General features: G+C 42.7%; 5 protein-coding genes across 6 annotated transcripts in view; 3 read left to right on the top strand and 2 right to left on the bottom strand.

The window, feature by feature from the left end:
- Window positions 1-16,211, bottom strand: part of LOC122575761 — a 54,661-nt gene extending 38,450 nt beyond the window's left edge. Inside the window, exon 1 of the mRNA XM_043745151.1 lies at window positions 15,033-16,211. Within this exon, the coding sequence (XP_043601086.1) occupies window positions 15,033-15,399 (367 nt within the window). The 5' untranslated portion in view covers window positions 15,400-16,211. The remainder of the gene's footprint in view (window positions 1-15,032) is intronic.
- Window positions 16,212-16,446: 235 nt separating this feature from the next.
- On the top strand, window positions 16,447-21,326 carry LOC122575787 (RIB43A-like with coiled-coils protein 2). The gene is made up of 7 exons (XM_043745206.1): window positions 16,447-18,864; window positions 19,032-19,172; window positions 19,354-19,499; window positions 19,592-19,832; window positions 20,579-20,806; window positions 20,958-21,064; window positions 21,138-21,326. The coding sequence occupies exons 1-7, from the start codon at window positions 18,742-18,744 to the stop codon at window positions 21,277-21,279; spliced, it is 1,128 nt and encodes a 375-aa protein (XP_043601141.1). The 5' UTR covers window positions 16,447-18,741; the 3' UTR covers window positions 21,280-21,326.
- A 48-nt stretch (window positions 21,327-21,374) lies between these two features.
- LOC122575780 (sodium channel and clathrin linker 1-like) lies at window positions 21,375-24,281 on the top strand. Of its 2 annotated transcripts, none has more exons than XM_043745190.1 (7): window positions 21,375-21,862; window positions 21,948-22,020; window positions 22,093-22,573; window positions 22,638-23,622; window positions 23,683-23,811; window positions 23,878-24,039; window positions 24,105-24,281. In XM_043745190.1, the coding sequence occupies exons 1-7, from the start codon at window positions 21,825-21,827 to the stop codon at window positions 24,130-24,132; spliced, it is 1,896 nt and encodes a 631-aa protein (XP_043601125.1). In that variant the 5' UTR covers window positions 21,375-21,824; the 3' UTR covers window positions 24,133-24,281. The 2 variants fall into 2 exon arrangements, with proteins under 2 accessions (XP_043601125.1, XP_043601115.1); XM_043745180.1 differs by having other exon boundaries at window positions 21,945-22,020; window positions 24,105-24,280.
- On the bottom strand, window positions 24,188-25,475 carry LOC122575837 (vacuolar-sorting protein SNF8). Its single transcript, XM_043745305.1, has 2 exons — window positions 25,378-25,475; window positions 24,188-25,067 (listed from the first exon to the last, which is right to left on the bottom strand). The coding sequence occupies exon 2, from the start codon at window positions 25,047-25,049 to the stop codon at window positions 24,294-24,296; it is 756 nt and encodes a 251-aa protein (XP_043601240.1). The 5' UTR covers window positions 25,050-25,067; window positions 25,378-25,475; the 3' UTR covers window positions 24,188-24,293.
- Window positions 25,415-26,763, top strand: LOC122575860 (RING-box protein 1A). The gene is made up of 5 exons (XM_043745347.1): window positions 25,415-25,563; window positions 25,732-25,759; window positions 25,876-25,997; window positions 26,110-26,195; window positions 26,359-26,763. The coding sequence occupies exons 1-5, from the start codon at window positions 25,471-25,473 to the stop codon at window positions 26,369-26,371; spliced, it is 342 nt and encodes a 113-aa protein (XP_043601282.1). The 5' UTR covers window positions 25,415-25,470; the 3' UTR covers window positions 26,372-26,763.
- Window positions 26,764-27,547: the final 784 nt, after the last annotated feature.

Raw genomic sequence — 27,547 nt, 5'->3', positions numbered from 1 at the left:
CCACGTTGGCATTAGGAAACGTTTTTCGTTCTAGAAACCGTGTTTTCTTCGCGACCTTTCATTTCGATCCGTTCTTACGGTGTAATCTTCCGAGCCAAAGCATGTACAATCGGTCGCAATTTGTCAAACGGATAAATTTTCAAAGGGAATATCGCTACGCTTGCGCCGTGTTTCATCCATTCCCATTCCCCGCCGGGTATCTCGCCAGCATCGTTGACGTCAGGGGAGAAGACGCGCGCGCTTAGCGGCCCAGTACCGACGACCGATCCTTTTAACGAGTTCCAATTGAAAGGAAATGAAGTAATGAAAAGCGCAGCGACGAAGGCGCCCTTCGTAAAAGGGCGCCAAACACGACGTCTAACAACTACTTTGTGATTCTAATAGTCGTATCCGTTCACGCAGCTGACCTCCTTCGCACTGCAACGTTGAATTGCAGATTCGTCGAAGACGCAAAGTTATGAGTATCCTCGTTCGTGGACACGAAAGCGTTGCCAATTATCACGAAGAAAAAGAACCGAACGATTTGACCCGAGAACGAGAGCTAACTAACTGTTGAGTAGGACTCGGATCGGCCATGAATGCTTCGCGTATCGACGCTTGCGATGGGATTGCCGGCTCGTCGAGTGGTTTAAGTGGTAGCAAATTCTAATTGGCTTCTCGTCTAATTTAATCGACACTCTGTATCCGGAGAGCTCGCGTCACTGAACGCCTCCGGCTCGTTAGTCAGTCCCGATCTCCAAGATCGGAATTGACGGACAGTTTTGGGTCACGGACGCACGTAACGCGCGAATATTTTCGGTGCGTTTATCGAACCGGTCGCACCGCGTGTTCGCGCGAGTGTGCGTTACCGTTAGCCACCGCGCGTCTCGCGACCAATCGCCACGCGCTTGCCTCGTTTCTTCGAAAACGGCCGTACCTGGACGAACGCGTCCTCACGCTCCATTGCGATCTTCTCAGGCCATCCGCGCGCGTTACCGCCGCGTCCAGAAATATTTGCGCTGTGACGCACGACTAGCGGTGATTAACGACGAACGAGACACCGCTCGCGAAAATGCTCGGTGAAAATAGAAAGCGTAATCGGGACATCGCGCACGATCCTCTTCCATCTTCGCTTCTTCTGTTCCAACCGATCCGTTCAAACGATGACTAGGCAAATGTTTACCACAATCCGTGCCGCTTCTAGGTCCCGCCTTCCGGACACGATTGCTCACACAGAAGAAAACAGCCAATCGTTCGACGAGATTTTTTTGTCAAACCCATCGATCGATTCACTTCGCGGACGCTTTTAGATGTTAATGTAAAGACCGTGCGATTGTGGGGCATCCGAAGGTTTTTTTGAAAGACAACCGTTACCTTTACCTTTCCTTCGGAATAAGCGGCCATCAACTATAAGAATAAGGCACGGAAACCGATATCTTTCCGCGAAAATTGTATTACTTTCTGACAGTGTATTAGTGACAGGGTCTAGTCTAAACTATAACCGACTGACCCTTCTTTATTTATACGTTTTAAAAGTGGGTAAAGATAATCGATTTATCGATATCTGGGCGTATAATGTAGCACTGTTGAAGTATCATTAACTCGGCTTTCGTAGAAATATCTTGATGTATAGCATAGTACACGTGTCATTGTGTTCGCCTTCTTCTTCCAACGCTGTTAACGTTATTATCGCGACCTGATGAGCAAGGTAACCAAGCAAGAAACAGATCCCCGGACAAAACGCAGTATCGATCCTTTTATTTCCCCGGGTACAATTTGCCAGACCATGCTACCTCTTGAAAATATATAATTAATGATCGATGGCCGCGCAGATGTAGCTTGGCACTCGCCACACAGAAAGAAAAGCAAAATTAAGGCGCATTATGACGAATTCTAATGTGACGACTGTCTGCTGTTGTCGTTGACGGATCACGGCGTACACCATTTTCCCTCGCACTCTCATTTCATGCAATCCATCGTCAATCATGCAAAACAAGTTACACGGACGTGGTCATGTTATAGAATAAAAATATCGACTGGCTTTTCTAAGATCAAGTTTAAATTTATAGGAAGTACGACTGTTTATTTATTTCTTTAGTGAAGTATTTTGGAAGATCGAAGATAGATGTAATATTGATTTTGCTTCTTAAAACAGCCATACCGAGTAACTGTTTGCTAATTCGATTACGACTTATTATCGATTTTCAAATGTATTCTAAGTTATTTTTGACTAAAAATTGGTTCTAAAACGTATCTAAAATCAATTTTCGTATCGATTTTGCGACATTTGGTTTTATTTACTTTTATCCTGTAGCTATCGAATCATAATCATTCGTAATATACATGTCTAAATATGAGTTTCGAAACTTACGTTTTTCACAAGAAATAGCATGAAAGCGTTCCGTAGGTTTCCCAGAGGTTTTCCAGGGAAATCTGATCTGTGTCAGTGCATTTGTATACAGATCGATAGTGTTGAGAGAAGCGTGGAAAGCGACGGCGTCGATATCGATATCCGACTTAAGCATGCAAATGAGAGATCAACTTAGCAGCAATTTAAGAAATAAAATTAACTGGCACTCACGAGCCTACACAGGTGCTCGAGCGCGCAAGCTTGTGCCGATAGATTATTTGCACATATTTCCATAGAAACTCTCAGGTTTTCCTCTCCTTTTCCTTTCTCTCTTTCTCCACTGTGAATCGTGCGAAATCGCACGTACATTTCCAACATACACACCCATATTACAACTTCTCACACAACACACTCTCGTTGTTTCGCGCGTAAGTACACCTTCTCCTCTCTTCCGGAGGTATCACCGTTTGGCAGCGCGCGGACTTTCGTAATATTTGTATAGAGAAGGGAAAGTGACTGAAAGAAACGAGCGGCAGATGAGATCAGCGTGGCCGCGGGTATCTCGAAACGACCAGCTTGTCAAAGCCTTTTTTGTCGAGTAACGGTACAAGCATCGTTTATCGAGGCGAACTAGGAAATTCGTGATGTCTTTCGCGAATTTTTATCCAATCGAGTTTAAAAGTTATGCGCCAGATAGGGAACAGGAAAGCCGATCGATCGATATTGCGAATAGGCGAGGGGCCATGGTTGCTCATGCGGCACGTTGATTCGAGCACTTTCACCTAGACCCGTGTCGATCCAACTCTTCTAGATCTTGCATGAAACGTAATAATTTAGAAACGAAACGTTCGCCTCGAACAACGTTGCTGATCGTTTTCTTCCTTTTTTTCTCTTTTTTTTTTTTTTTTTTGTCGTATCGCAATACGAAGCGACATATAGATACGATCGCATTGCTCGAGTACCATATCATTCGCGAACGTCCCGATTAACCGAGTAGCAATTCGTGGAACGACTTCGTTGGCTATTAAAGTCTATCGAGATTTTGTTGCCAGGTTTTCATAGACGAGATCTAGTACATGGACGAGCCGGTGAATTTTCCAAGAAGCAACGACGACGTGTGTATCTCGGAAAGCCGATAGACTCCGCAAAGTCAACAAAACCACGCGAGTCGAAAGATATAATTGACACAGATAACTGTTCGATCGGTCGCCATGCGGAGTAATGTTTTTGCGGCAATCGCGTGCGGTGAACGCGTCGATCGTTGTAGAACACACGTCGATGTACATATGCCGACGGCGTACAAACAGCAATAGTCGCATTCATCTTGATTATTTTCATTGCATTATGCATTAAATTGGTAAAAGCATGCGTCGAGTTGCGCCGCTCGCTAACTGTTCCGTGAGTATTTCCCAAACAGCTCCGACCTTTGTCGAGCACCGTCATCCTTCTTTCCACGCCTCCATTAATAACGGACCTTGATCTAACGCAAAAAAAAAAAAAATACTTTACGCGCGCCGCTAGTCCAGCACGTAAAATTTTCGACCGTTGCTCGATTCGATCCAGAATAAAGAACCAGAAGGTTCGTATAGAACGAAACACGAATATCCGAAGCTCGGGTGCGCGTGCGCGCAAAAAGCGAATCGCTGCTTCTTATCGAGGGCGTAACACGAGACAAACCGATCTGATTACCGGCGAACGACCTTCCCCGAGAACTATGTATCAAACAGGCGTTACCTGCTACCAGGCGGGAAGTCAACGAACGATCATAACCCGTAAATGTCGCCTACAATGGAACCAGTTTCGTCCCGTTCCATGCTGTTCGGTGGCATCGATACCGGTGACGTCAGACGTTAACGGGCAAGAGGGCTGCACAAGCACGAGAAAGGGAGAAAAAGAACTCGTGACACTCTCCGGGAGCAGATAGAGAGCTGGAGCAAAGTAAATCGGACAGAGAGTGGCAAGGGAACCGCGAAGGGTGGCGGATCGATAGCACGACCTTGAGACTCGTCGTCGCCTCGGTACGCCCGAGCAACCTCCGGTTCTCATAAAAGCGAATTACCGTTGGGAAGAGAGGACAGCGCGTGGACGTATACACAAACGCGCAAGTTCTCTGGGTCGACAACGGTTGGAGAGGGAGAGGAACGAACGAGAATGAGGTGAGGATACGGGGAAGAGGTAAAGGGAAAGAACCATCGTGCAGGGTGTAAGTGAAGAGAGAAACAGGGACGTAAGATGAAAGAAAGAGACCGGAGGGAGGGAGGAAACAAAAGATGGTTCGGATGATCGTACGACGTCGTGGATACGCGTTTTATTTCAAGAGGTACTTTTACGGAACGGGTCTCGTTGAGGAGATTTTTCTCGCCAGAAACCGTAGCTATTTACGTACCACGCCCGCGATAATGCACGTTTCGACGCGATCGTTGGCATCTCTGACGTTCGGCCATTTTGGATACACGGTGACGTCAGCGACAAAATCTGGGAAACGATCATGGAGAAAGACGTGTCATCCATCGTGGCACGGCAATTTTCTTCGCTCTACTGGTACCTCCGTGACCTCACACTACATCGATTAGCGTCTCTATTCTTTCGAGAATCGAACCGGACACGGTCGACTATGTTCCTCTTGTTCAAGATGTATTTTTATTATCTCCGTTCCTGAGAGTGAATCGAGAATGTGCCGTTGCCATTCTTCGTTACAGCCAAGACAACAAAGATAGAAACAACGACGAGCAATACCGAGCTCGATTTTTTCACTCACGATAGATGGATTACTTTCCTTCTCTCTTTATTCTCTCTTCTTTTTTTTTTTTTTTTACTTTTCGTATGACAAAAAGGAACAATGCAACAGAGCGCCGCGCTGGGTAACGAATGGACGAGCATTCACAGACGACCGATGTGCAACCTGGCGTTCTCATCGAAACCGAGAAACTTCAACGTGCATCCGGTGCATGCCATTGTGCGACCTCACCGGTAGTCTGTTCGTTCACATACGTATCGGTTTGGAACCGAGACGCTTTTTCGTATGCTTTCATGCAAACACTAATGTGACGGAGCTCAGTTGCTTTCAATCGATTTAACATTGCGAACTTAATCATTAACATAAGACGCAATGGCCGTCGAAGGCATAGTAATCTATGAATGTATGGTTCGTTTATATTCGAGATATTGTAGCCAGTTTCTAAGCGAAGATAAAACGTGCTAATAAAGAAAAAAAAATGAAGTAAACAGCTTAACGAGGATTACGTTCTTACAATATAGCGTCTCTAACGAACGACGGGTTTATTACTTTATGATGACTCGCGCCGTCACACGTGAGAAATAATCATGTTACCGGAGAACAGCCGACGGTAAATCTAATCCGTTCTTGTCTTCTATCAATCCAAGGAGGAACCATATTCGTCACAGCTTCTAGAACCATCCTACAAACGCGATATTCGTTCCTTCGATAGTACGTATAGAAATGAAATAAAAATTAATTTATGTTCTCTAATGTATTTATATGGATATGATAAATTCTATGAAAACTGATGTATGTTCCCTATATAGAAGATCTGATTAAAAGTAGTGAGAAGATTTTAATCGAAACTAGGTCAAAATCTAATAACAGAGAAAGCTGACTTCAAAACATATCGGAGCAACGTTCGATCGTTGGACCAACCTAACCAGACAGAAACGAGTTTACATAAACGAACAGCAATGAATCATCGATATAATTGGCAAAGAGAGAAAGAGATCGCTCTCGCTCCATCTTTCCGTCAGCTACGATTTCGAGTTGGAAGCCAACAAAAGGAAGAGAAAATAACCAGCAGAACTTTCTTTTCGACCACACATGCGAGGCCTACGACGAACAGATAGCTATCAGGTGTCGCGTCGCGATAGCACTCGCTTCCCCTTAGCGGCCGCGGAATTTAGATACCCAGCGACGCTTCTCTTCCGGCTGCACCGCTTACGTAGTGCGTACAAGCGTTACGTAACGCACGAGAAGCAGAGCAGACCGAGCAAAGCGTAACAATCTATCGGATCTACGCACGGTTGCCGCGCGGGTGAACGTTCGGCAATGTTCGTGAATTCCCGGCTGAGCTCGTTGGCCGCGGCTCGACCGATTTGCAATTGCACCCGCGCCGCGCATGCGCGCGTCTTTCGTGCATGCAACAGCATCCACGATTTCAAACCTATCGAATTTTCCTTTTTTCTAACGCAACACTCTACGTATCTTTATTTCATTTCGTTCCCTATTTATCCGGCTTTATGTAACGCTTCCAATATTTCCAATTTCCCTGCAAGCTTGTTACACCCACGCGTTCGTTTATTTATCAACACGTGTCGACACAGCGCAACATTTTTCAAAGAATGCGCCAAACGCTTCATCGCATTGATCGCGAAATTGTTTTTGGGATACGCCACGTTTCGGGCGCAATTTTATCCCGCGCGTGACAATATTGCATTACGTTACTGCGGTGCAATGCGCGCCGCGTATTTCTCCGTTCCTTTTCCACGAATGCACGTACGCACGCACGTTTTTGCGCACTGCATTTCAACCGGTGTTTCTTTCGCGCCGCGCGGCCTTTAAGAAACCACATTTCACGCGAGCTCCGTTCCTTACCACTCGTTCCGTAATGCCGGCTTCTCTTATTTTTTCCCCCCCTCCCTCTCCGCTTCCTCAGTTCGTACGCGCGTATACAAGCGCGCTCGATAAGCGAACCGCGGACGGATGGGTTGGCAAAGGTCAAATATTTCGAAGCTTGTCGATGAAATTATTTAACGAACGCTACCGTTCGACAGTGTAAGGTCGTTATTGTAGCTGGTCGGTCGAAGGAAGGAAGAGTGAAGGGAACGTATCTGTTGCGATTTGCGCGGATTCTTCGCACGTGGACTTTCTTACGCCCAAATAAGCGTCCTCGACATATAAAACCTTACGTGTACAGAAACATTTAAGTTCTCGAACTGGAAAGGACGGTCTCTTAGAAACATATGACGTATCGCTCGATCCATCTTGGTCGAGGATCTAGATTGCTGTTGGTTCTTTCTTTTTTCACCGCTCCTATAAGGCTTTACGGTGCGTTCTAAAATTAGAGGATGACCGAGGGTTCGCGCTTTTATCGCATAGAATTAATCTGTCGAGAAAGTTTCACTTTTGGTCGCGCGAGTTTAACGAAAAATTTAATTAAAAGTAAGGAACGTCGATTAACCGTGTCGAGTAAATAATGTTTAGTTGAATCTTTCGAAAATGTTTCCGTAGCATTATCAATAATAGAATAATCGTAGGTCAGGAGGATCAATTCCTATGAGACGTACCGATAATCAGCCGCATCTCTTCGTGCCATTCTCCGATACGTAACACTTTGGTAAATTATGGTCCGAAGCTGCGCAGATTGATTCAATACAGGTTATGAAAAGCAAATGTATAGCTGTGTACCTTCGAGCAAAAACTATGTACATCATTTTGCAGATACACTCGTGACCGCACGTTCGTATTCACGTTGATTTTTTCCTTCCTCTGTTAAGTAAATTTTGCACGTTGTTTACACAGTTAATACAGTCAATAGAACCTCGATACAATAATATCGCGAATGACATCATAGACAAACATTTAAATGATTATGATAAGAACGATCAACAACGACAAATATGACATCAATATTATATAATGCCCATAATGCCCATTCGTAACATTAAAAACAGTTACGTATATCTGCAAGCATGAAATGCCTTTAAAACCGGATCTTTCGCATGTATTTGCTAGAAACCTTTTTCTAATGCATATCTTCGATCCGTAAACGTTTTCACCCGTTGAGTTCACTTCTATAATTCCGACGCTAACCTCTCTCTCTCTCTCTCTCTCTCTCTCTCTCTCTTTCTCTCTACGACGATCGCTTCGTCGTGGAATGCTTTCTCGCGATGACCTAGCCGTTTAGCTAACAAACATCTGAAGAAAATGACGTACATATATGCCTTGATAAATCAACGATAGCGATACTGGTACATGTCACGTTATTTACAAACACGAGCAGTCGTTAATTGAATGGTTTCTCGGTTAAAATCATCCGCCACTTCGAAGTTAAATAAATGCGCGGAAGCCGATGCTGCATCGTGAACTTAAACCAAACATTAAACTCTATCGAAAAGCTATTACTTCACGTTTGGTTTGGTCGTACTCACGAACGTCGAATTCTGAGTCACGTCCGCGAATAAACGTGTTACGATGATTGTTATTCTTCGGTGGCGACTTGTTTCCACGAGCGATCCGCTGGTTGGTCTGGAGCGATGAGAGGAGTCGCTAAAAATCGTGTCGCGCGGTATACGCGTCCTTATGAGGAAATCGGGACGTCGGAGGACGAGGCCTGGCCTGCCGGATTTCATGTTATCCCGTTAGCAGACTCGGGGGCAGCCGCGACGCAGCCAGACGAGACGCTCCGCGACACGCGCCGCATCCATCACCTACATACGCGCATAGATTGCGATCGTTTTCCGTTCTCGTTTCCCATCTTCGTGCACGATAAAACCGTTTTGCGCCTCTGTGAATCGCGACTGCAGCATGCGCCTCGCACACTGACCTCGATACATACGTCGCGGGTCTGATATCTGTTCGCGTTGCTCGTCAACCTCAATTAAACTGCAGCCACCGAAAAATGTCGAATATCGCGGCGCGTCGCCACGGACCGTGACTATCGGTGCCGTTCCGACCCTCGGGGAAACGCTAGCTCTCATTCCTCCAATCAACTAGCTCGGTCGCTGGCATTACAGCCGGGTAACCGTCATAGCAAAGCGGATATATCTTCCAGCGTACATTGGCGAAAAGCGGTGAAACTCGAAGACACGTCGAAACGCGTAAATTCAAGCAACCGTGCCTCTCGCGGTTTACCTTTTTGTGAAAGTAGATCTCTCTTTCTCGACGGGTCACCGGGCGTAATTCCTCGTCCTTATGCAGCGAGATTACGCGCTCGCGTCGGCCGATGCTTGCGCGCATTCTTTTCCTCCGCCGCGAAAGGACATTATGCATAAACGACGGTGACAATGTGTCGTGCCATGCGCGGTGCACCGCACCGTACCGTACCGCACCGCACCACGCCACGCCACGCCACGCCACGCCACGCCATGCCGCGCCGCGCCATGCCACACTGCATTACTTTCCCGCGGTGTGGAATTATTGCGGCCCGTTGGCAAATGGGTGTGGTAAAGCGATTTCGCCCGCTCCTTCACGAGTCACGTCGCAACCAACCGATTTTAGAGATCGCGACAACGCATAACACGCGAGATATAAACATTTTTGTCGTGATACGTCGGTGATACTCCTTTGGCTGATGGCACGTTTTTACGAAAGGTTCGCTAAGGTCCGTTTCCGGGAACAGGTCTACCCGTTTGAAAGGGTTCCAAAAGAATTCTCGCTATGCGCGCGCTGGATTCCATGCCGCGTCCTTTTACTGCTGCGTGACATCATGCCTATTTTCAGTAGCGCCAGATATCTAATATCGGACATCCGCTGTAATGGAACCTGAGATCGTATTCCCGGGGCACTCGGCATAAACAAACATAATTGTTATCTCGCGTGTCTTATTCAACTATATTGCAAAGGAAATGCATATACGATACGAGAATCATCAAAACGACCGCAATATCCACTACTTTCCACTGTCGCTCCTACTTTATCCCGTCTATGCGATATCTAGGCGACCAGCTATATTTCTAGCGCATTCATCGATCGCTGGTTCTCGTAACGAGGTGAGAAAAGACTAGAATTTCATTCAACGACGTTGGCATGAGGCTGCTGCTCGTAACACTAGTCCAAGCAAAGATACAACGTCCGTCAAGGTGCTACTCTTGAGACCGTGAGAAAACAACGTGCGTAGAATGTGTGTACAATGATAGCACTAGCTCGGCTTCCTCTTGAGGAGAGATGGTTTCGCGAGCCGCGCAATCTCTGATGTAACACGAATCTTTCTCTTTCTCTTTCTTTCTATTTCTTTTTTTTTTTTGTGTCGTAGAACGATGTACAACGTATAATACACTTCCTACGCGGCTTGGCGAAATTCGACGCCGGAGTGTCTCATTAATATTCTACGCCGTCGATTCTTTATCTAAAATTCGAATTCTCGGATCGAGGCCGAGCATCGCAAATTGCCTTTCGGTTGAAGAAAATGAGAGAGAGAGAGAGAGAAAAGATGATAAACATGAAAAAAAGAAACCAAAAGAGCGAGAAAGAGACGGGTAGAAAACAAAGAACGAAAACAAAAATAAGAAGCGGTAAAAAAGATACAATAACATATAGCGTTTGACGTTTTCATAGAAGAAGAAAAAGGCCGTCAGAGCATCGTGATATCTGGGATCGCGCGATTTCTCCGTTTCTTAGGTCGTATCGGACTCGAATTCTGGACGTGCACGCCATGCGTACACACGAGTAACATCGTTGCGGCACGTGAACGAGATACCACTACATGTTCTCGCGACTTTTCAACAACACTGACGTGTTGGACTTTCAGCTCTGCGCGATTAACTCGGCGGATACTAGACAGTCATCGGCGTGTAACGCCCAGGAGGACGCAGCGTTGCCCGCAATAGAATGAGCCCGTCCGATTAATGGCACAGTTAGACGAAAGAGGACGCATCTACTTCGACTACCGGCATCGACGATGTTCTATCTCAAGCACACAATCAGATTATTCTCTCACATTTAAATCGTGTGCTTTCACCGCGTTGCACATAACATGGTGATAAAAAAAGCACGAGTATAGAATCAGGCAAATCTTTCCATCAAATGGCTGGTCATATTATCGTCACGTAATTACTCAGCGGGATTGTTATTCGATGGTAGCTACTACGAATGGTCTACGTGGAATGTCAAGTAGTTTTGTTCATGGCGGTTTGCATAGAACGCGAAAAAAGAAAAATAGAAAAATAGAGAGACGGAAAAAAAGAGGAAGCAGGGAGAAGGCAAACTCGCCCGAGCGAAATTACGATGAATACCGGTCGTTGTTTTCTAGTACAATGGCCGTCGTTATGTCGCCGCTTTTATTACGTTCATGCGAAACTGCATTGGAAATGAAGCGACGCACGCGATTGGTCGTCCGTAATATCGTTCGAGGCTGATTTCCATCGGATAAAACGAAGCAGGAGCAACGTTTGTCAACTAAGATTCCGTGGAAAGTTGCAGAGAGCTCGACAAGGGGCGCTCGTGGGCGTTACTCGGCTATTATACGACGGAAGGGCTGAAATTAGGTCAACAAGGTGTCGGTACGCATAACGAACTGGGTCACGCTTTTACAGACGCTTCCACATGGCGAACAATCGATCGGGCTTCAGTTTCCCTCCTATATATCCCGTGCTTGCAAAGTAATAAAACGCAACAGGATAGAAGAACGATGAGAATATTTGTCGTGGATACGCGAATACACGAGCAACGTCGGAATTTGCTCCGGCGATTATCTTATCGCGAATATTCCCGCCGATACGTAGCTCGCGTTGCCAGAAAACATAAACAGAAATTCGTTTGGCCCACGCAAATAAACGATCATTGCAAATTGGGACACAGATTGATTCTCTTATATCCATCTCTGAATTCTCCACCAACTTACGAAAACTTCTCGCGTGCGATAAAGAAATATTATTCCCAGTGTCAATAACGTGGCAGCGAAGATATCGATAAAGAAAAAGATCGTGATACATCTTACCGGTTGACCTTGCACTTGACGAAACTATCCACGTGGCTATATCCGCCTGATGACGACATCGATGATGTCGGCTGCGGCTACAGGCAGAGGGGGACTTTCGTTTTCATTTTCTTTCGAGGTACTCGTCGTCGAGTCCTTGACTGTGCCCACTTCGATAACGCTACTCGCATAGTAAACCCGCTGACTCTTATCACCTTCTTGCATTCGCGGCTATCGTTTCTCGCTCGTTCGAGGTGAGTCACTTCAAATGTTCGCCATTATGACATTCGTGACATCCTCGTCCAACGATGCTACGTTACATTGTTTCCTTTTGTCTATACTGCGTCCAGATTATATATGTATATACATATTTTCGTTACGTGAGACACGCCAATGATTTATACGGTCGTGTTATAAGACTTGCACGACTCTCAAGCGATATGATATGTATACATCAGACCGGATAAAACGGACGACCTTGCGTATCGGCGTTCTCATGACAAATCGGTACATCGGCAGATTGGGCGACCGACACACATCTGGCCCATCTGTCGACTCGAGAAACTTGTTTTTCGACCGTTGGTCCGACGTGTTTTTTCGACCTCCTCGTGAATCACGCGTCTCGTCCACGCTCCGGGCTATTAGCGCTAATAATGCCACTGCCTCGAACGGGATTAACCCGATGGCACATTAATTTGTACGATATTCGCGATCGCTCTTCGCTCTACCAGAGAGCGTTACGTCTGCGAGCAATGACGATAATTGTTTGCCAGATTACACGATCTATTAATAGGTGGAATATTTCTGAGCGTTACCACGAATAGCTTTCCTGTCAAAAGAGAGGGAGAAGATGTCGATTTTCTGTAATCTCACGTGTTCCTAATTTCATCTCCAAACGTTTCAAATAGGAATGACGAATTTTAGCTATAAATGTATTTTTTCCCCGAAGTATTTTTAAATTTCCTTCCCTACCATCGGACGTTTTCGGATTAAAAACACTTGGAGCTAAACAAATTTCTAAAAATTCTGATTTTATATTTGTCGTTACTATTCGCGGGAATACCGCTAATAACAAATGTAAGCGCGTAGTTATGATCTTGGAATGTACAACAAACATCGACGTTTAAAAAAAAGAATCGCTTTATGTACGATATTCAATAAAAAAAAAAGAACGTACAACACAGTACTGTTCACTTTACTCGTTCGCATAAAAAGCGGATCAAACGTTGTAATCACTCAACAACTCGGGTTCTCTGCATCCGAGCGAATCTATTATTCAACGAGAAAAAAGAAAAGAACGTTTAAGTAGCCTCGCCGCGTGAATCCCGTGACGAAAAGAACGATCTCGAACGTGTTAGTAATTTCCTGCGCAATTGCGACACCGTCCTTTATCTACTGTTTACATAAATCCGTCGCCAGACACCTAAGAAACAATGATTAAAGTGACATAGCTTGTGGATACTTCGCGAGGAAAATTAGATCGGCGAGCGTTTAACCGGAACACGAGGTACACTCTAATGGCGAATCGTTTAAAATGGGCGGCGGTGGCAATTTATTTGCATCGCACGTGGCCCTCCGTGGGCGGCGGTCAGGAAGCGTATGTACACGAGATCCCGGAACATCGTCGGCATCGACGTACCCTCTTTCTCTAACGATCATCTCCTTTTCTCTCTTTCTCTAACGATAGACACACCCGAGTTACGCTTTGGGGTGGAACTATACATATAGCTAACTCGATCAAAACTACGACGGGCGACATGGTTGCCATGATTGGTGCGAAGTCACCCGGAAGAAAGAGGCAGAGAGCCTGGCTTCCGCTCTCGGTAGATCGACGCCTCTCGAGTCCCTTATCCCGTCATAACGTTGCCGCAGATCACATCTAGCTCGGGCCGTGTTACCAAGAAACGAACCCCGACAGACAATTTCGGCGAAGGACAGAAGAATGGATGTCCTTCGACCGGATTGACCGTAGGCCAACGACACCGAAATAATACGACGCGCAAACGTTGTCGTGCCTTTGAATATTTAACAGAATCAACATGCGAGTTGCCGTAGCAGAACGCCGGGTGTTTACGTTGACGAACGAATGCTTACATTATCCGCGCCTCTCGATATCCTCTCCTCTCTTACCGCTACTCGAAAGCGAAATACCGAAAGGAATTAATTATGCAAGCGTCGTACGCGATCGAACCCGGCTCGTTCATACGTATATACGTTCGCTACTCGCCGCTTCTACCTGCAACGGAGGAATGGAACACCCTCGGGTAAGACCGATCTTCGCGAGGTTGTGTACCTCGCACAGAATCTCGCGTATCACGCACGCGATCGCGTCAACAACAACAATCGGGGATACGCGGAGAAACGATCATCCTCGCGATATCGATCGCAGTTGCGGCGAACAGCGCACGACGCGCTTTTATGTTCCTAATTGGAGATACATACTCGCAACGCAGAGGTTTCCACGCGCGGCTCGCCGAAGTATCGTGTTACGAAAGGTATATGCCAAGTGCACTTGTAAGGTATCCCCTCTGTCAGTCCGACACATAGCGAAACAGACATGGTGCAGAAACACCTGCTCGAGAAACATCGAGACTTCGTCGGTCTGATTCTATGAAATGCACGCGTGTTTGGGTGGAACGATCTAGAACCAAGGTGGACAAAATAAATAGAAAGAAACGGAGGGTAAGCGGTGCAGTGGACATCCTCGTACGTAGTCAGATTTGAACTCGTCGAAGCTACGAGAACCTTCGATTTTATTGATAGGACACACACAGCTCGTAATGTGTCGCGTTAATCGAACGATGTTGACGACCTTAACGAGAGCTCGTGGACCCTGCTAGACGCGCGTTTCTTTGTGTCGTGGATCCATCCGTTGCGTACTGTCGGCGGCTATGGGAAGAGGGAGAAAGAGAGAAACCGAGAGAACAAGAAAGTCACGGAAAGTGCGACAGAGAGACGCGAAGAGAAAGAGGGAAGAAGCTTCGAGGGTTTTGGTGGGGGGCAAGGGGGCAGCAGGGCTGGAGGAGGCGGTAGGGGCAAAGACTATATTGATCACTGACCTTTCCTGCGGCCGAATGGTCCGAAGAACGTGCCGTTCTTGCCGATGACGTTATCGTCGATGTACTTGAGCAGTTTCGTGGTATCCTCCCCTTTTCTAGAGGCGATCGACTTGACAGGACGCGGCGGCGCAAGCCTCTGGTTACCGCTGGTCAGCGTGCTCGGGCTGACGGTGTTGGTTGTGGTTGTGGTGGACGTGGTGGCCGTGGTCGACGTTGACGTCGACGCTACGGCGTTCGGTTGGCCCGCTAAGCCGGCGCAGCTTGTGCTTCCAGCCGTAGGGCACGTCGTTTCCTCCGCGAGGGAATTGATCCTCCGCTGCGACCCGCTCCAGTTCTTACCGCACGAAATCTTCACCGAGCAACTCATTCTCTCATAGTAATCGGGTACCTCTCAGTGTGCATAGTAAGGGTAACGACGATTCGACACACGCGACAACGCACCCGATCGTTGCATGTACTCTCCGCGATGTGCTCACGGAGCCGAACGTACCGACAAACACTACGGAATAAACGTGTGTGTACGATGTATTATACGTATGTATATATACGTTTGTATGCCTCCTTAGTTAGAGTTTGTCACTCGCCGAACAGCAGTAGCATCGTCCGGAACGAGAATGAACAAATTTGCCTGTCTTGTTGCCCTTTCTCTTTGTCCCTTGCACTCTCGGATACACGTGTTTATCACTGGAACGTTAATTGGAACGGTGCGAGGGATGCGAGGGTTGGCTTATCGTTCGTAGTCCGATTTAGAAGAAGAAGAAAAAAAAGAAGAACAGACGAAGAGGGACGCGCGCGTATCGCGTGTTAATCGTCCGTTCAAACGATAACTACAGGCGGAACGAACGAACTTCGCGAATATCTCTTTCGTTCTTTCTTCCTCCTTTACTTTTCCTTTTTTCCCTGTTCCTGGCTTGCGTTACACCTTTCGTTATTTGACAATGTTTCGATCGATTTTGACCGATCCGTTCCAGGCGAACGGGACGAGGAAAAGTTTAGCGTTCACTCAGCCTCGCGATATTTGCTCGACTTTCGACGTCACGCGATCCGGTTTGTTTCGTGTTTTTGTACCTTCGAATACGTTAGCGCGACCACCGTCGGATTAACTCGAGCTTCGACTACTACTTCCGTGATAGCTTGCCAAGCAATGTGCGCACCGTGAACACATACAACCTCACTCGATGCTGAGGCGAGACTGAATGTCTAGCGGACGAGCTGCCCGGTTCGCCAATGGCGTCACATGGTCACGCAGGCGCCGTCGAGTCTCGCTTCGCTTCGGGGCATCTTCTCTTTGGATCGGACGTGCGGGGTACCGCGAAAACATGGAACTCATTTTTCCGCGAGTCTCCACGCGGAATCTACTTAAACGCTGCGCTCGATATTGCAATTGTTATTGTTATTTCTTTTATTTCTTTAGCAACGCGAAAAAGCCACGATGTGAATTAAAACGCGCCGCTAATCCGTGTAATTCCTTTTTTTAAGATTTACGTTTCTTGAATGAGCTTGTTCTTTCGCACTTCTTATGACGTTAAAGTCATGCACTATACAGACAGATATACATGTGTGCATTTGTTTTTTCTTTAATTCGCGCGTGAGTTCTTAGTTCTGTCATTTCAAGCATTTCAAGATATCATTCAATTTTATTTATCTTTCATTAATTTCGACAGCCATACTGTAGGTAAACATAACTGAAAAACAAAAATAATTATTATCTTTTTTCCATCTTAAATAAACTCTTCGTTGGAAGAGTGAATGTTTAATGAAACGATTCTTTTAATCGGGAACTCCGTATACATTCAAAGAACGTATTTTTGCAGAAACGACTGCTCTTTAAGTTTCTCAACTTGCCATTGCGAAAATATGACACAAATAGATGTCTCGTGCTTCAAAGGAGAGTTTTATTTCTGGCAAACCGCACTCTCTGAACTCGAATCGTTATACAGGAAACGTGCAACTCTTGCACGTTAATCTATATTCGTTATTAAGAGTACTTAAAGAAAAGGAAAGTAAGAAGACTACTTTTTCTTCGGTTTATCGTAATTACGCAAACAGCTCTTAGTTGTATCGTTAGGATCCTTTGCGCGTTGAAAGCCGATCTCCCTCGTTTTAAACATACAAAATTGAATTTGCTACAAAAACCATTGGGTTTGTATCTTTTAGCTCGGTCGTCTCCTTCCACGTTATAGATAGACAGTTATTCGTGTAACCTCTTTTCCATGATCTATACTGGCAATCTCCAACCATATGGCCCGATACGTTAAATATAGGTCAACCGAAGGCACGTGCGTTTCCCCATTAAACGAACAATTAGAATCATTAGCCGCGAATACAATACCGCGACCGTGTTAACACATTCTAATAAGAGCGCAAAATTCGTGACAGCATCGATATTCGTACGCATTGTTCGAAAACTGTTGCTCGTCGTTGAACGTCGTTCGATGACGCATAGAAGAATATCAATGGTTGAGGTAGTCGAGCGAAACTCTCAACGCGAGTATCATCGAAACGTTTCCCATAATCATCGTGGTAGCGATGTAATTAACAGGAAACAGATCTATCGTACGGTAATAAACGAATCGCTTTTTCCTCCGGTTACGTCCCTGTAATTAAGGATCAGTGAAATCTCGTCTGTTAGCGCGTTTCTTTTTTCACTTTCCGGCAGTATTAAAGGCATAGCGGAATCTTTGGATAAAATAAGAGACACAAATTGCACCGTTCGTTCGAATCGATAAAAGAGGAAACGAGGCGAGTATTTCCTTAAAATCTATGCCAACGCGTACCAACAGCGTATAATATTCTTTTCATCGTGTCCAGCTGGAAGCCGTAAAGAGGCCTTGCCTTTCACGACGATTTATCCGAGCTTCTCGCGATTTGCGCAAAACGATTTGAGCCTGGAATATTTAATAAACAATGTCGCGTTTCCGTGGCTTCCACGTGCCTTCCACACCGCTCTAAAATCTATGCTTACGTTTGATTCGTAATCCGTTCTCATTACCGAGTACTCATTGTTAAAGAAAACGATGCGACAACGACGATGTGACTCCGTGAGTCACGATGTCACGCGAAACAAAACGTCCACACAAAGAAATCAAAGAAGGTGACTAAATTCGTTATTTATTCCTGTCGTAAGTTCTGCAATTGTAGGCGGTCGCCAACACGCTATGAACTATGTACATATGTATGTACGATCGATACAGACGTTCACAGAAGCGTGATAATACAGAAACGTAAAGTCACGAATCATCCGTAATGACTTTCGCCGAGTCAACAGATACGTTATACGACACATGTTTACTCCTTCAACATCTGCTCTTCACGTGACTTTTTCATGCAAATATTCTTATTAGCGCTCTATATATGTACGTCAAATAGATGCTACTATCGCCGGAATTCGAACATGATTAATGGCGTTAATATCACGCTTTATATAATATAATCACGTGTTTACAATTAATTAAAAGCGATCCAACATTATCAAACGATTCGAGTAGATAAGAATAAAATTGGCCAAATTTCTTCTTAATCGATAAATAGGAATTTCTCATGCTCCGCTTCGATACGAAGAATCGCGTTAGATTTTGACAAGGTAACGCCGTGTTTATCGCTCAAACGCTCCATGGTAACGAATTCCACGTGATTCTTGCGGCTTTCGTGGCTAACTGACACTCGGGCTCTGGTTACGCTCGTCCTCACGTAGATCGAATTTGGCACGATGCTGAAGTTTCAAACCGCGACCAAAGAAGACCTGAAACTGGCCGCATCCATTCAGCGCAGACGGCAGATAGATGCGGAAAGAAAGGAACGAATATTCAATCCACGATTCAGGAAAATCGGAGTAAGTCTCAAGGAGCAAAGTGTTTCCATCGAGCACGATAACCTGTTACAGATCGATCGTGCACGAAGGACAAAAACGATAAGTGTATACGCACGCGAAAGAACGATATATCATGCTGCGCTTTCGAGAACGTCCGGCATAATAATTTTTATCCGTAACACCCGCAGATAGACAAGGAATTCTTGGACAAACAGGTCGCGGAAAAGAAGCAGCAACGTGAGCTGGAACAGGCCCGAGAATCTCAGCTCGACGAGAATTTGATTCGCAGTAGTAAGGTCGCTTTACTGCTGGAAAAAGAACAAGAAGAGGTAAACTGTCAATTATGGACGGTAAAAAGTAAACGGCCGGATGATTAATTGTCTTTTGCAGTGTCATCGTTAAAAATTCCGACTTTGTTCGCGTACCCGTTGCTCTTTGCACGTTTTTTACCTTTTGAATACTTTGTTAGCGGAATCCACGTTACACCTTGTCGTGGTGTTGATTTTCCAGGAAAGGCGAAATATAAATAAGGAGATCGAACACTTTAGACAGCAGTATCAGCGTGCTGAACAGCGTCGGGATTTCGATCTTTACGATCCGACTGCTCTTAAGAAAGGCGATGTCGACCTTTCTTTCGAAGCTGGTTTTGGGCAGAGGTAAATGTTGCCGTAGTAAATTTCATTCGCGTGAGAATCCCCTCGAGCTTTAGAAAGAACGATATTAAATATTTGATCGTCGAATGTTGCAGATTCGCGGGCGAGGACGATAATGCAAAAGAACGGTCGAAAGCGCAGAAAGAGGAGATGAGGTGGTGGATCGAAAAGCAAAAGAACGAACGTATGCAGGCGGAGAGGGAACGCGAGGAAGCCGAGAAAGCGTACGAAGCAGCTGTCATCTCCAGGGACAAGCGTGCCATGGCGTTAGATCAGATGGAACGGGACTGTCGTCGAAGATTGAACGAAGCCACCGCGCAATTTAATCGAGCTCTGGTAAGGCTTTCTCCTATTTAGTCCTTCGACGAAACAATCGGGAACAAAGCGTCAGGAACTGCAAGAAAAAGATAAGAATCTTATTATCTGACGATTGTATTTTACAAGCCGTGGAACAGAGAGAATCGAATTTCCTTCTCATACAGACGGAGATCCGTTTCCCTGTCGTTCCTCCTCTAGGTATTTGCGTACTAGTCGTTGTTCGTGGACGACGAGAAAGTGTGAATTCAGATAATTAAGTGCTTGATGGCACTTCATCTCATTAATTGATTTAAAGTCCTCCCTCGCTTGTTGTCTCTTCTCTCGTCGCGAACCAGCCAATGACGACGAACCGTGAAATGTCAGAGTTCAACGGTGGCAAAATCTCGTTGTACTTGATACGGTTGTTCTATTCTGTTCGCTGGTGGATTCCCTCGGTGTCACTGCACCGACGAGACGGCGAGTTATTGTCGCTTCGTCGTTTAACACGTCCCGAGCACGGGCTACACAGTTAACATAAACCTTCGCCGAAGGTGAGCACCGTTTACAGCAACGACGAGGTTGCTACGGTCGATGAGCAAACTTGGTGACGTCATCGACGTACGAGTCTCGGTAACAACACGACGAACGATCCTTCAGTCGCCCTTCCCCGACTCTTCCTACACGTTCTGATCCTTGACTTTTTTTCTCTTTAAATTGTCACGCTCCGTTGGATCGTACACGTTTTAGTCGAATGACCGGCTTCGTTTTTCGTCCCCTTGCGACAGGCTGAGGAGCAGAAGTACCGCCGCCACTGCGAAGCCCTTCAAGAGGAGGAGGACAAGAAGGCGGATATCTACAATCACGTGACTGGGGACTTCCTTACGGAAGCCAAAGAGCAGGCGGAGAGCACTCATGGACCGCACAAACCGTTGGCCTCACGTTACAAGGGCATGACTGCGGACGAGCTTAGGGTTTTCAGAGAGGCGCAAACACAGCAGCTGAAAGAAATCGAGGTAAAAGCCGATGGAATGAACGGTTGTTTCGCGCGGTTTTAACGATGCGCCGCGGATGGTTGAAACAGTGCCAACCGTTGTCACGGCCATGCGAGGGCACGGCCAGGGGAACAAAAAATTTGGCTCGTTCAGGGTAAACCTCTTTTTCCAGAAAATGAGATTAGAGGAGAAGCGAAGGGACGAGGAATGGGATCGGTTAATGAACACCCAGGCAGAGATAGCGGATTCGTATCAACGTGAAATTGACCGGAGAAGAACGTAAGAGGTTTAGGTTAAACATTTGTTGAAATATGAGGACAAAAAGAGAATTGAATAAATCGATACGTTGCAGAGAGATTAAGAGGAAGATAGCAGAGGAGAATTTGGAACTCGCGCAACAACACAAATCTCATCAGGATTATCTGAACCGTGTGCTCTACAAAAACAAACCGACTGCAGCCTTCTTTGAGCAATTTAACAGAGACGCCCGCTAAAACGAAAGCTTATACAATGATACGAATAAATGACATTTTTTTATATAGATACGTATATTTTATACTTACTATTCGTAACTTTTATATTTTTACCTTTTCACGCGCATTTTCTACGTGTAGTCGAACACGATTATTCGAATTGTTGGGCTTGTTGGTAAATGATAAATTTGCCGTTTCATGAATCATCTTCAGTCGGTATTATATCATCTGCTTGCACGTCATGTTTTGTATTTTATAACAGAGAAAGTTTTACGGACAATCACATGAATTTAGAATTTTAATGTATCATTTTATTGCAATGCTTTAAATATACTGCAGGATATTAACATTTTATGTACTATTATCGACCATCCTGTTGAATGCATGCATTTATGCGCTATCGGTAAAACATGAAACATTGTTGATGTTTACGCGTCCGGCTTCAATGATGTTGCTTGAAATATCTCCCGAAACATTGCAAATGTAAATGAAACGTACAATATATCTTTCATCATGTTCCTTGGCGCAACATAATATTGCGAAACATAAATCATTCCAGCGATAAAATGCTCGATACAGAACACGATGATGCTCGGAAACAAAGGTTAGCTTTAAGGTTACATATCTTCCTGTATTTTTTGTTTTATTTATGATAAATATATTTGGTAAGTTTTTTTTATCAATAGCAGCGAGCGAGATACGTTACTCGAAGAACAATATGAAATTGTGGAGGACCTCAAACGAGATTTGCACTTATGCAAGGTATACCGTTTGTACAAATTAAAACATTGTATATATGCACCTAAAAATATTTCTTATATATCCACTTTTTAGACAGAACAATATAATATGCGAGTTGAATTAGAAATTCTGCGAAATGAGAATCAAAAGGTTACCGATATAAAAGAATCCCTGAATCGTATTCACTTAGAAGAATGTGATAACGAAGATGCGCATAAAAAGGAAATAAAAAATTTACAAGAACGTATTAAGCTGTTAGAAACAGAAAAAGATTCGGCTTTGCAACTATGGCATATTTCCCTGGATACTGTAAGTGCCTTAGAAGATCAATTAAAAGGATTTCATGTACATGGGAAAGGGACAAAATTTTATCAAGAAGAAACAAATGCTATTAAGGAAAGTTACTCGGAAGCTATTAAAATGTTAGAGGAAAAACTTGCATTGGCCAAAGATAATTTTATCAAACATCAAACACTGTATGAAAGTAGTAAAGAAAAAATTAACAGTTTGACTAATGAAAAGGATAAACTTTTGGAAAAATATAAAGATCTTGAAATGAGCGCCCATGATAAAGGTCAGTAACATCTATTTATAATTTGCAATAACAAATAGAGACATTATTTTTATTTTTTAAAAAGACAGGACTAACCAGCTGACGATAGAGACGTTAAAACAGGAATTAGCTTATGCCAAAACAGAAACCAATAAAATGGTACAAGCAAAATTAGAATTAGAAAAACAGTTGAATGAAGTTAAAACGTATGCTGCGAACGTAATGGAAAGAGACAAGGAAACAAAAGCTAAGATGGGAGAAGTTATTGAACTGATAGAATCTGCGGTTAGAGAGAAGGATTTGGTGCTTCGTCGTGAAACTCTTGTATTGGAAGAAAAAGCCAGATTAGAACAGAGACTAAGTGTAATAGGTAATGAATATGATGTAAAGATACAAGAGTTGAATAAAAAAACAAGAGATGAGATTGAGTTAAATACTAAAAGGTATCTAACAGAGATCAATGAACTTAAGGCAGAACTAAAGGCAAAAATAACAGTAGCAGAAAAAGCTCAGAGAGAATTGAAATTTACTGAAGAAGAATCAAACAAAATACGCAGAGATTTAAATGTAAAAGTATTAGAATATGAACAGAAAGCCAAACGTATGGAACTTCAGTTACAAGTATACGATGAAGCAATAGCTAAAAATAAATATGATATGGAAATTAAGCAATTAAGAGAAAAAATTATTATTCTTGAGAGTAAGCTGGGTACTTCAAATGATAAATTACAGAAGTTAGAGGAACAGCAAACTAGTAACATACAAGATCAGATGAATAAAGCTGATCATGAAAATAAAGATATAATGAAACAATATTCGGATTTAGAGAATCAATTAGCTAAAACATTAGGTGATAAAGAGAATCTTGTATCGCAATTAAAGTCATTGAAACATGATTTTGAGTATGAAATACAGAAAAGAGATAATGAAAGGCATTCTCTTGAAAATAAAATCCAAGAACTTGAAGTTAATCTTCATAAGGCAACTTGTATAAAGGAAAATAAATTTAGAGATGACATTACTGATGGAATAAATCCATATGTCAAAAATAAGCCTAGTTTTGATATTACGTAAGTAAATACAAGTATTTATTAAGTCAAGCGATATTATAAAAAATATTTCTATTGCAGAGTTGAAAACAAATGTCATTGTTGTCAGTCTGCATTATCAGATTATATGAATAAATTGCAAGAGAAATTTGATAGGAAAACAAAGGAGTTAATCAATCATGTTCAAGTTCACCAAAAATTAAGTAAAAAGTACATAAACTTTTTCCAGATGTAAATGAGAAATTATCGGTATCTTTATGTTATTTTACATTTTAGATGGAGGGATGAAGCAAAATCTTTGACAGTTAAATTTCAAGGGAAATCTAAAGAACTAAGGGGAAAGATAAATTTCTTACAGAAGGAAAATAATGAATTAAATAGAGAATTATTAACTTGCAAACAACAATTGGCACAACATGCAATTGAGGATATACAGAAGTCTGTATTTACTGTATTCATGTAATATAAGATGTTTTAGACTAACTGTGGATATTTTGTTTTAGATTTAATGAACCGAATGAAATTAGGTGATAATGTTTTCCTGCATCTACAAGAACTTTATAATGGATGTTTCATCATGTACATATTACAGGAATATGTAAATTTATTCACTTTAAAAATACATTTTATGCTACAGATATCCTTTTTTTTAAAACACTGTCTATCTATATATAGTAAAGTCAATATTGTGCTTACTCTTTGGATACAATGCAGGCTGTAAATAAACTAGGAAACCAATATAATGTTTCATTTTCACCTTGTTCATCTAACCATGCCAGTCCTTCTTTTACCATGTGGTCCAAAGCTTTTTGTGTCCTATCTGATTCCCATTTTAACTCCTTGCACAGCATATTTCTTGAAATATATGCATTTCCAGATAAACTAGCTTGCTGTAACACAGCAGTATGGTCCATGCTTAATTCACCAGGAATAGATTGTACTAAATGTTTGCCACGTCCAATTGGAACAATAGAAAATCCATTTCCAAAAATTCGTAATTTTTTTGCTGCAGCTAATAAGTCCTCATTTGTAATCTCTTGGTGTTCTTTCCTACGGCCTCTGGCTTGTATCAATCTCGTTCTAAGTTCGTCCAATGATATCAATCCACCATTTTTATAATTCGTAGCCATACAAACTTCAACAATTTGAACAGCAAGTTCATAATAAAAATCTCCTATGCCAAGAACTGACCAAAATCCTTTACCTGAGGCCAAAGGATCTACACCTATTGATGCACACATTTCAGTAAATTGCCGCCGAAAGCGTGCATTCTTCTTAATTTCATTTTTATACTTTGAGGCGAATTCTTCTAAATTCACACGAAATGTTTCCATATGCTTTGTCATTTGCTCAAACTGATTTTCTTGAATCTCAGTTCCCTTATCTCTATATTTCTCTCGCTCCAGCTTTTGTTTTTGAATAGCACCAACGCCTGCCTTTCGCCTCATCGTGCAATATATTTTATACTGTGTTACGGATTACAAAAGTACGGATTAGAAACTACACGAAAACAAAATTAAAATGGTCTTATCTAGTTATTAAATGGTCGAAGTAACTGTCATGTTCATTCATGCATTAGGACCTCTTCAAAAACATAACCTAATGTCGATACAATGACACAGTACTATATGTCGTTTCTACAATAGATACGTTGATTCTTAAACATTGTTTTCAATACGAAACGAAGGTATTGATGTTTATACAATATGACAATTTATGACGCGCACAAAACGTTTAATAATTGAAAAAACTTGTAACTTATAAATATATTCGTACAGATTCGTGCCTTCGTATCGCCTATTCATTGTACTTCGAATCTCTTACACAAGGTGTCAGGTATCAGTTGGCTTCAGACATCAAAATTTAAATATGGCGTCGGCAATGGAAATTGATGATGAAGAAAGTGATTTACCAACTTCGAGTAGTAGTAAAGGAGAGAAAAAACGTTTCGAAGTAAAAAAGGTGAGACGAAGAAATTAGGAAAATATTTCATAAATCTCCTACAAATTTAGAAAGTTTTAAGAAATTAATCCACGAATTCTAACCTCGTTCTTGCGTTGTCATTTTTATTATATTCGCATAGTTTATCTGTGTAATATTTAATTGAAAATACGAAATTTTATATTACAGTGGAATGCTGTGGCCCTTTGGGCATGGGGTACGTATTCGAAAATTACATTATATATATATAATTTATTGTAAAATATAGTATGGTTAATTTAATACCTATGTCGCAAGATTTTTCCAATAATTACAGAATTTATTATTTTACAGATATTGTAGTAGATAATTGCGCGATCTGCCGTAATCATATAATGGATTTATGTATTGAATGTCAAGCAAATCAAGCGTCAGCCACTAGCGAAGAATGTACCGTAGCTTGGGGTGTATGCAATGTATGCATTCTATCGTTATAGCATTTTGTTACAATACACATTTAGTATCAACAGCAGATGTAAAATATTTTAACTTTTTTATTTTAATTTTTTACACTTTTTTTTCGCATAGCATGCATTCCATTTCCATTGCATCTCACGTTGGTTGAAGACTCGACAAGTTTGTCCACTTGATAATCGAGAGTGGGAGTTCCAAAAGTGAGTACAATTTACAACAAACAACAATACACAACAGGCTTCTTAAAGCTTTTGAAAATTGTGTGTTTGTAGAAGAAGCACAAAAAATTTTCATATATTTTGTATAACTTTTCTGTTTTATATATATACTAACTCCCACATACAACTTTTATATTTATTTTAGATACGGTCATTAGCTGAGTGTGTTCAACTACCACGAACATCTGAACCCTCCAGAATGCCAAAGCCGATGCAAGTTTAACTACATATGTGAATAAAAGACATTTAAATAATCTATCGTAACAGGATCATAAAAAAAAATCGGCGGCATATCTATAAGCATCATTGCAGTGCTTTTGGCAAGGAAAATAAATTACAAATTTGCTTGAAACACAACGTGATTAAAACATTATTGCACCAGCAGTGTCAACTTCATAATGATATATCTATTGAGTTAAAGCAGCGAATACTAAAACTATGAGCTATTGAAAGTTTCATATCTTATCGGTTATGCATTATATGACAATGTACTTCTTAGTCCTAAGAACATAAATAAAGGAAAATAAATTAAATAATTATTTAGTCCATATATTCTTTCACATCTTTTCATTAAAAAACACCTAACTATCGATACCTCTGCACACAACTATAATTTTACATTTTTTTTTCACAGCATCATTTGGAGTTAAAGAGCTGAATACAGAAATATAGAAGTATCTTACGCCGGTGCATTTTTCCCTAGGATTATTTTTTTACCGAATTTTCCAATGATCCGCTTATCTGATTGTAAGAAATACCATCTAGCAAAAGTTTTGTCCTTGCCCTTCTCAAGAACGGTGAATTCACGTAATCCACTCTTTCGATCAGCAATTTTTTTACTTTAAATAGATATTGGTTTCACCGACACACACAAGACCTATAAGAAAGATGTTTCAATATCTTTAGGTAAAATATCCTTTGCATTGACCGTGTCGCAAAAATTGTGTACACGCGTGTTAAATATAGATAAATTTATATATAAAAGTATACGTATCAAGTATTGGTTTCTTAAGATCTACTTCTTTGGAAAGATTGATGGATATTTTTCTCTCGACACGTTAAGTAAACTCAATCTCATCGAAATGGCAACGACAGGTAACGTAATAATAGCTTTCACGTTCTGACAACCTACATGATTCTGCTGCCTTTATGATCTTATCATTAATCCGCGCTATTATAGCACCTGGATTTTTAATGAGACATAACAGCTGCCTATCTCCGTGACCCGTAACGTCATGTCGAGGCCAATCGACCGCTTTGAGATCATCTCGAATCCCTTTTCCAGTTCTAGTGTATTCAAGAGGTATGGGGCAATACTTATCAAGCGACATACC

The sequence above is a fragment of the Bombus pyrosoma genome, linkage group LG2 (genome assembly GCF_014825855.1).
Source record: "Bombus pyrosoma isolate SC7728 linkage group LG2, ASM1482585v1, whole genome shotgun sequence".
Classification (NCBI taxonomy): Eukaryota; Metazoa; Arthropoda; class Insecta; order Hymenoptera; family Apidae; genus Bombus; species Bombus pyrosoma.
This window is presented reverse-complemented; position numbering and strand designations above follow the sequence as displayed.

What these genes read in the sequence shown, in the direction of transcription:
- LOC122575837 (XM_043745305.1), bottom strand. Translation starts at nt 25,049, where the DNA reads ATGAGGCGAAAGGCAGGCGTTGGTGCTATTCAAAAACAAAAGCTGGAG.
- LOC122575787 (XM_043745206.1), top strand. Translation starts at nt 18,742, where the DNA reads ATGCTGAAGTTTCAAACCGCGACCAAAGAAGACCTGAAACTGGCCGCA. An exon ending in TGGAAAAAGAACAAGAAGAG is followed by an intron (nt 19,173 to 19,353) that starts GTAAACTGTCAA and finishes TTGATTTTCCAG; the next exon opens with GAAAGGCGAAATATAAATAA. An exon ending in GAAATTGACCGGAGAAGAAC is followed by an intron (nt 21,065 to 21,137) that starts GTAAGAGGTTTA and finishes GATACGTTGCAG; the next exon opens with AGAGATTAAGAGGAAGATAG.
- LOC122575780 (XM_043745180.1), top strand. Translation starts at nt 21,825, where the DNA reads ATGCTCGATACAGAACACGATGATGCTCGGAAACAAAG. An exon ending in CACCAAAAATTAAGTAAAAA is followed by an intron (nt 23,812 to 23,877) that starts GTACATAAACTT and finishes TTTACATTTTAG; the next exon opens with ATGGAGGGATGAAGCAAAAT. An exon ending in GCAATTGAGGATATACAGAA is followed by an intron (nt 24,040 to 24,104) that starts GTCTGTATTTAC and finishes ATTTTGTTTTAG; the next exon opens with ATTTAATGAACCGAATGAAA.
- LOC122575860 (XM_043745347.1), top strand. Translation starts at nt 25,471, where the DNA reads ATGGCGTCGGCAATGGAAATTGATGATGAAGAAAGTGATTTACCAACT. An exon ending in TGTGGCCCTTTGGGCATGGG is followed by an intron (nt 25,760 to 25,875) that starts GTACGTATTCGA and finishes ATTATTTTACAG; the next exon opens with ATATTGTAGTAGATAATTGC. An exon ending in TAGCTTGGGGTGTATGCAAT is followed by an intron (nt 25,998 to 26,109) that starts GTATGCATTCTA and finishes TTTTTCGCATAG; the next exon opens with CATGCATTCCATTTCCATTG.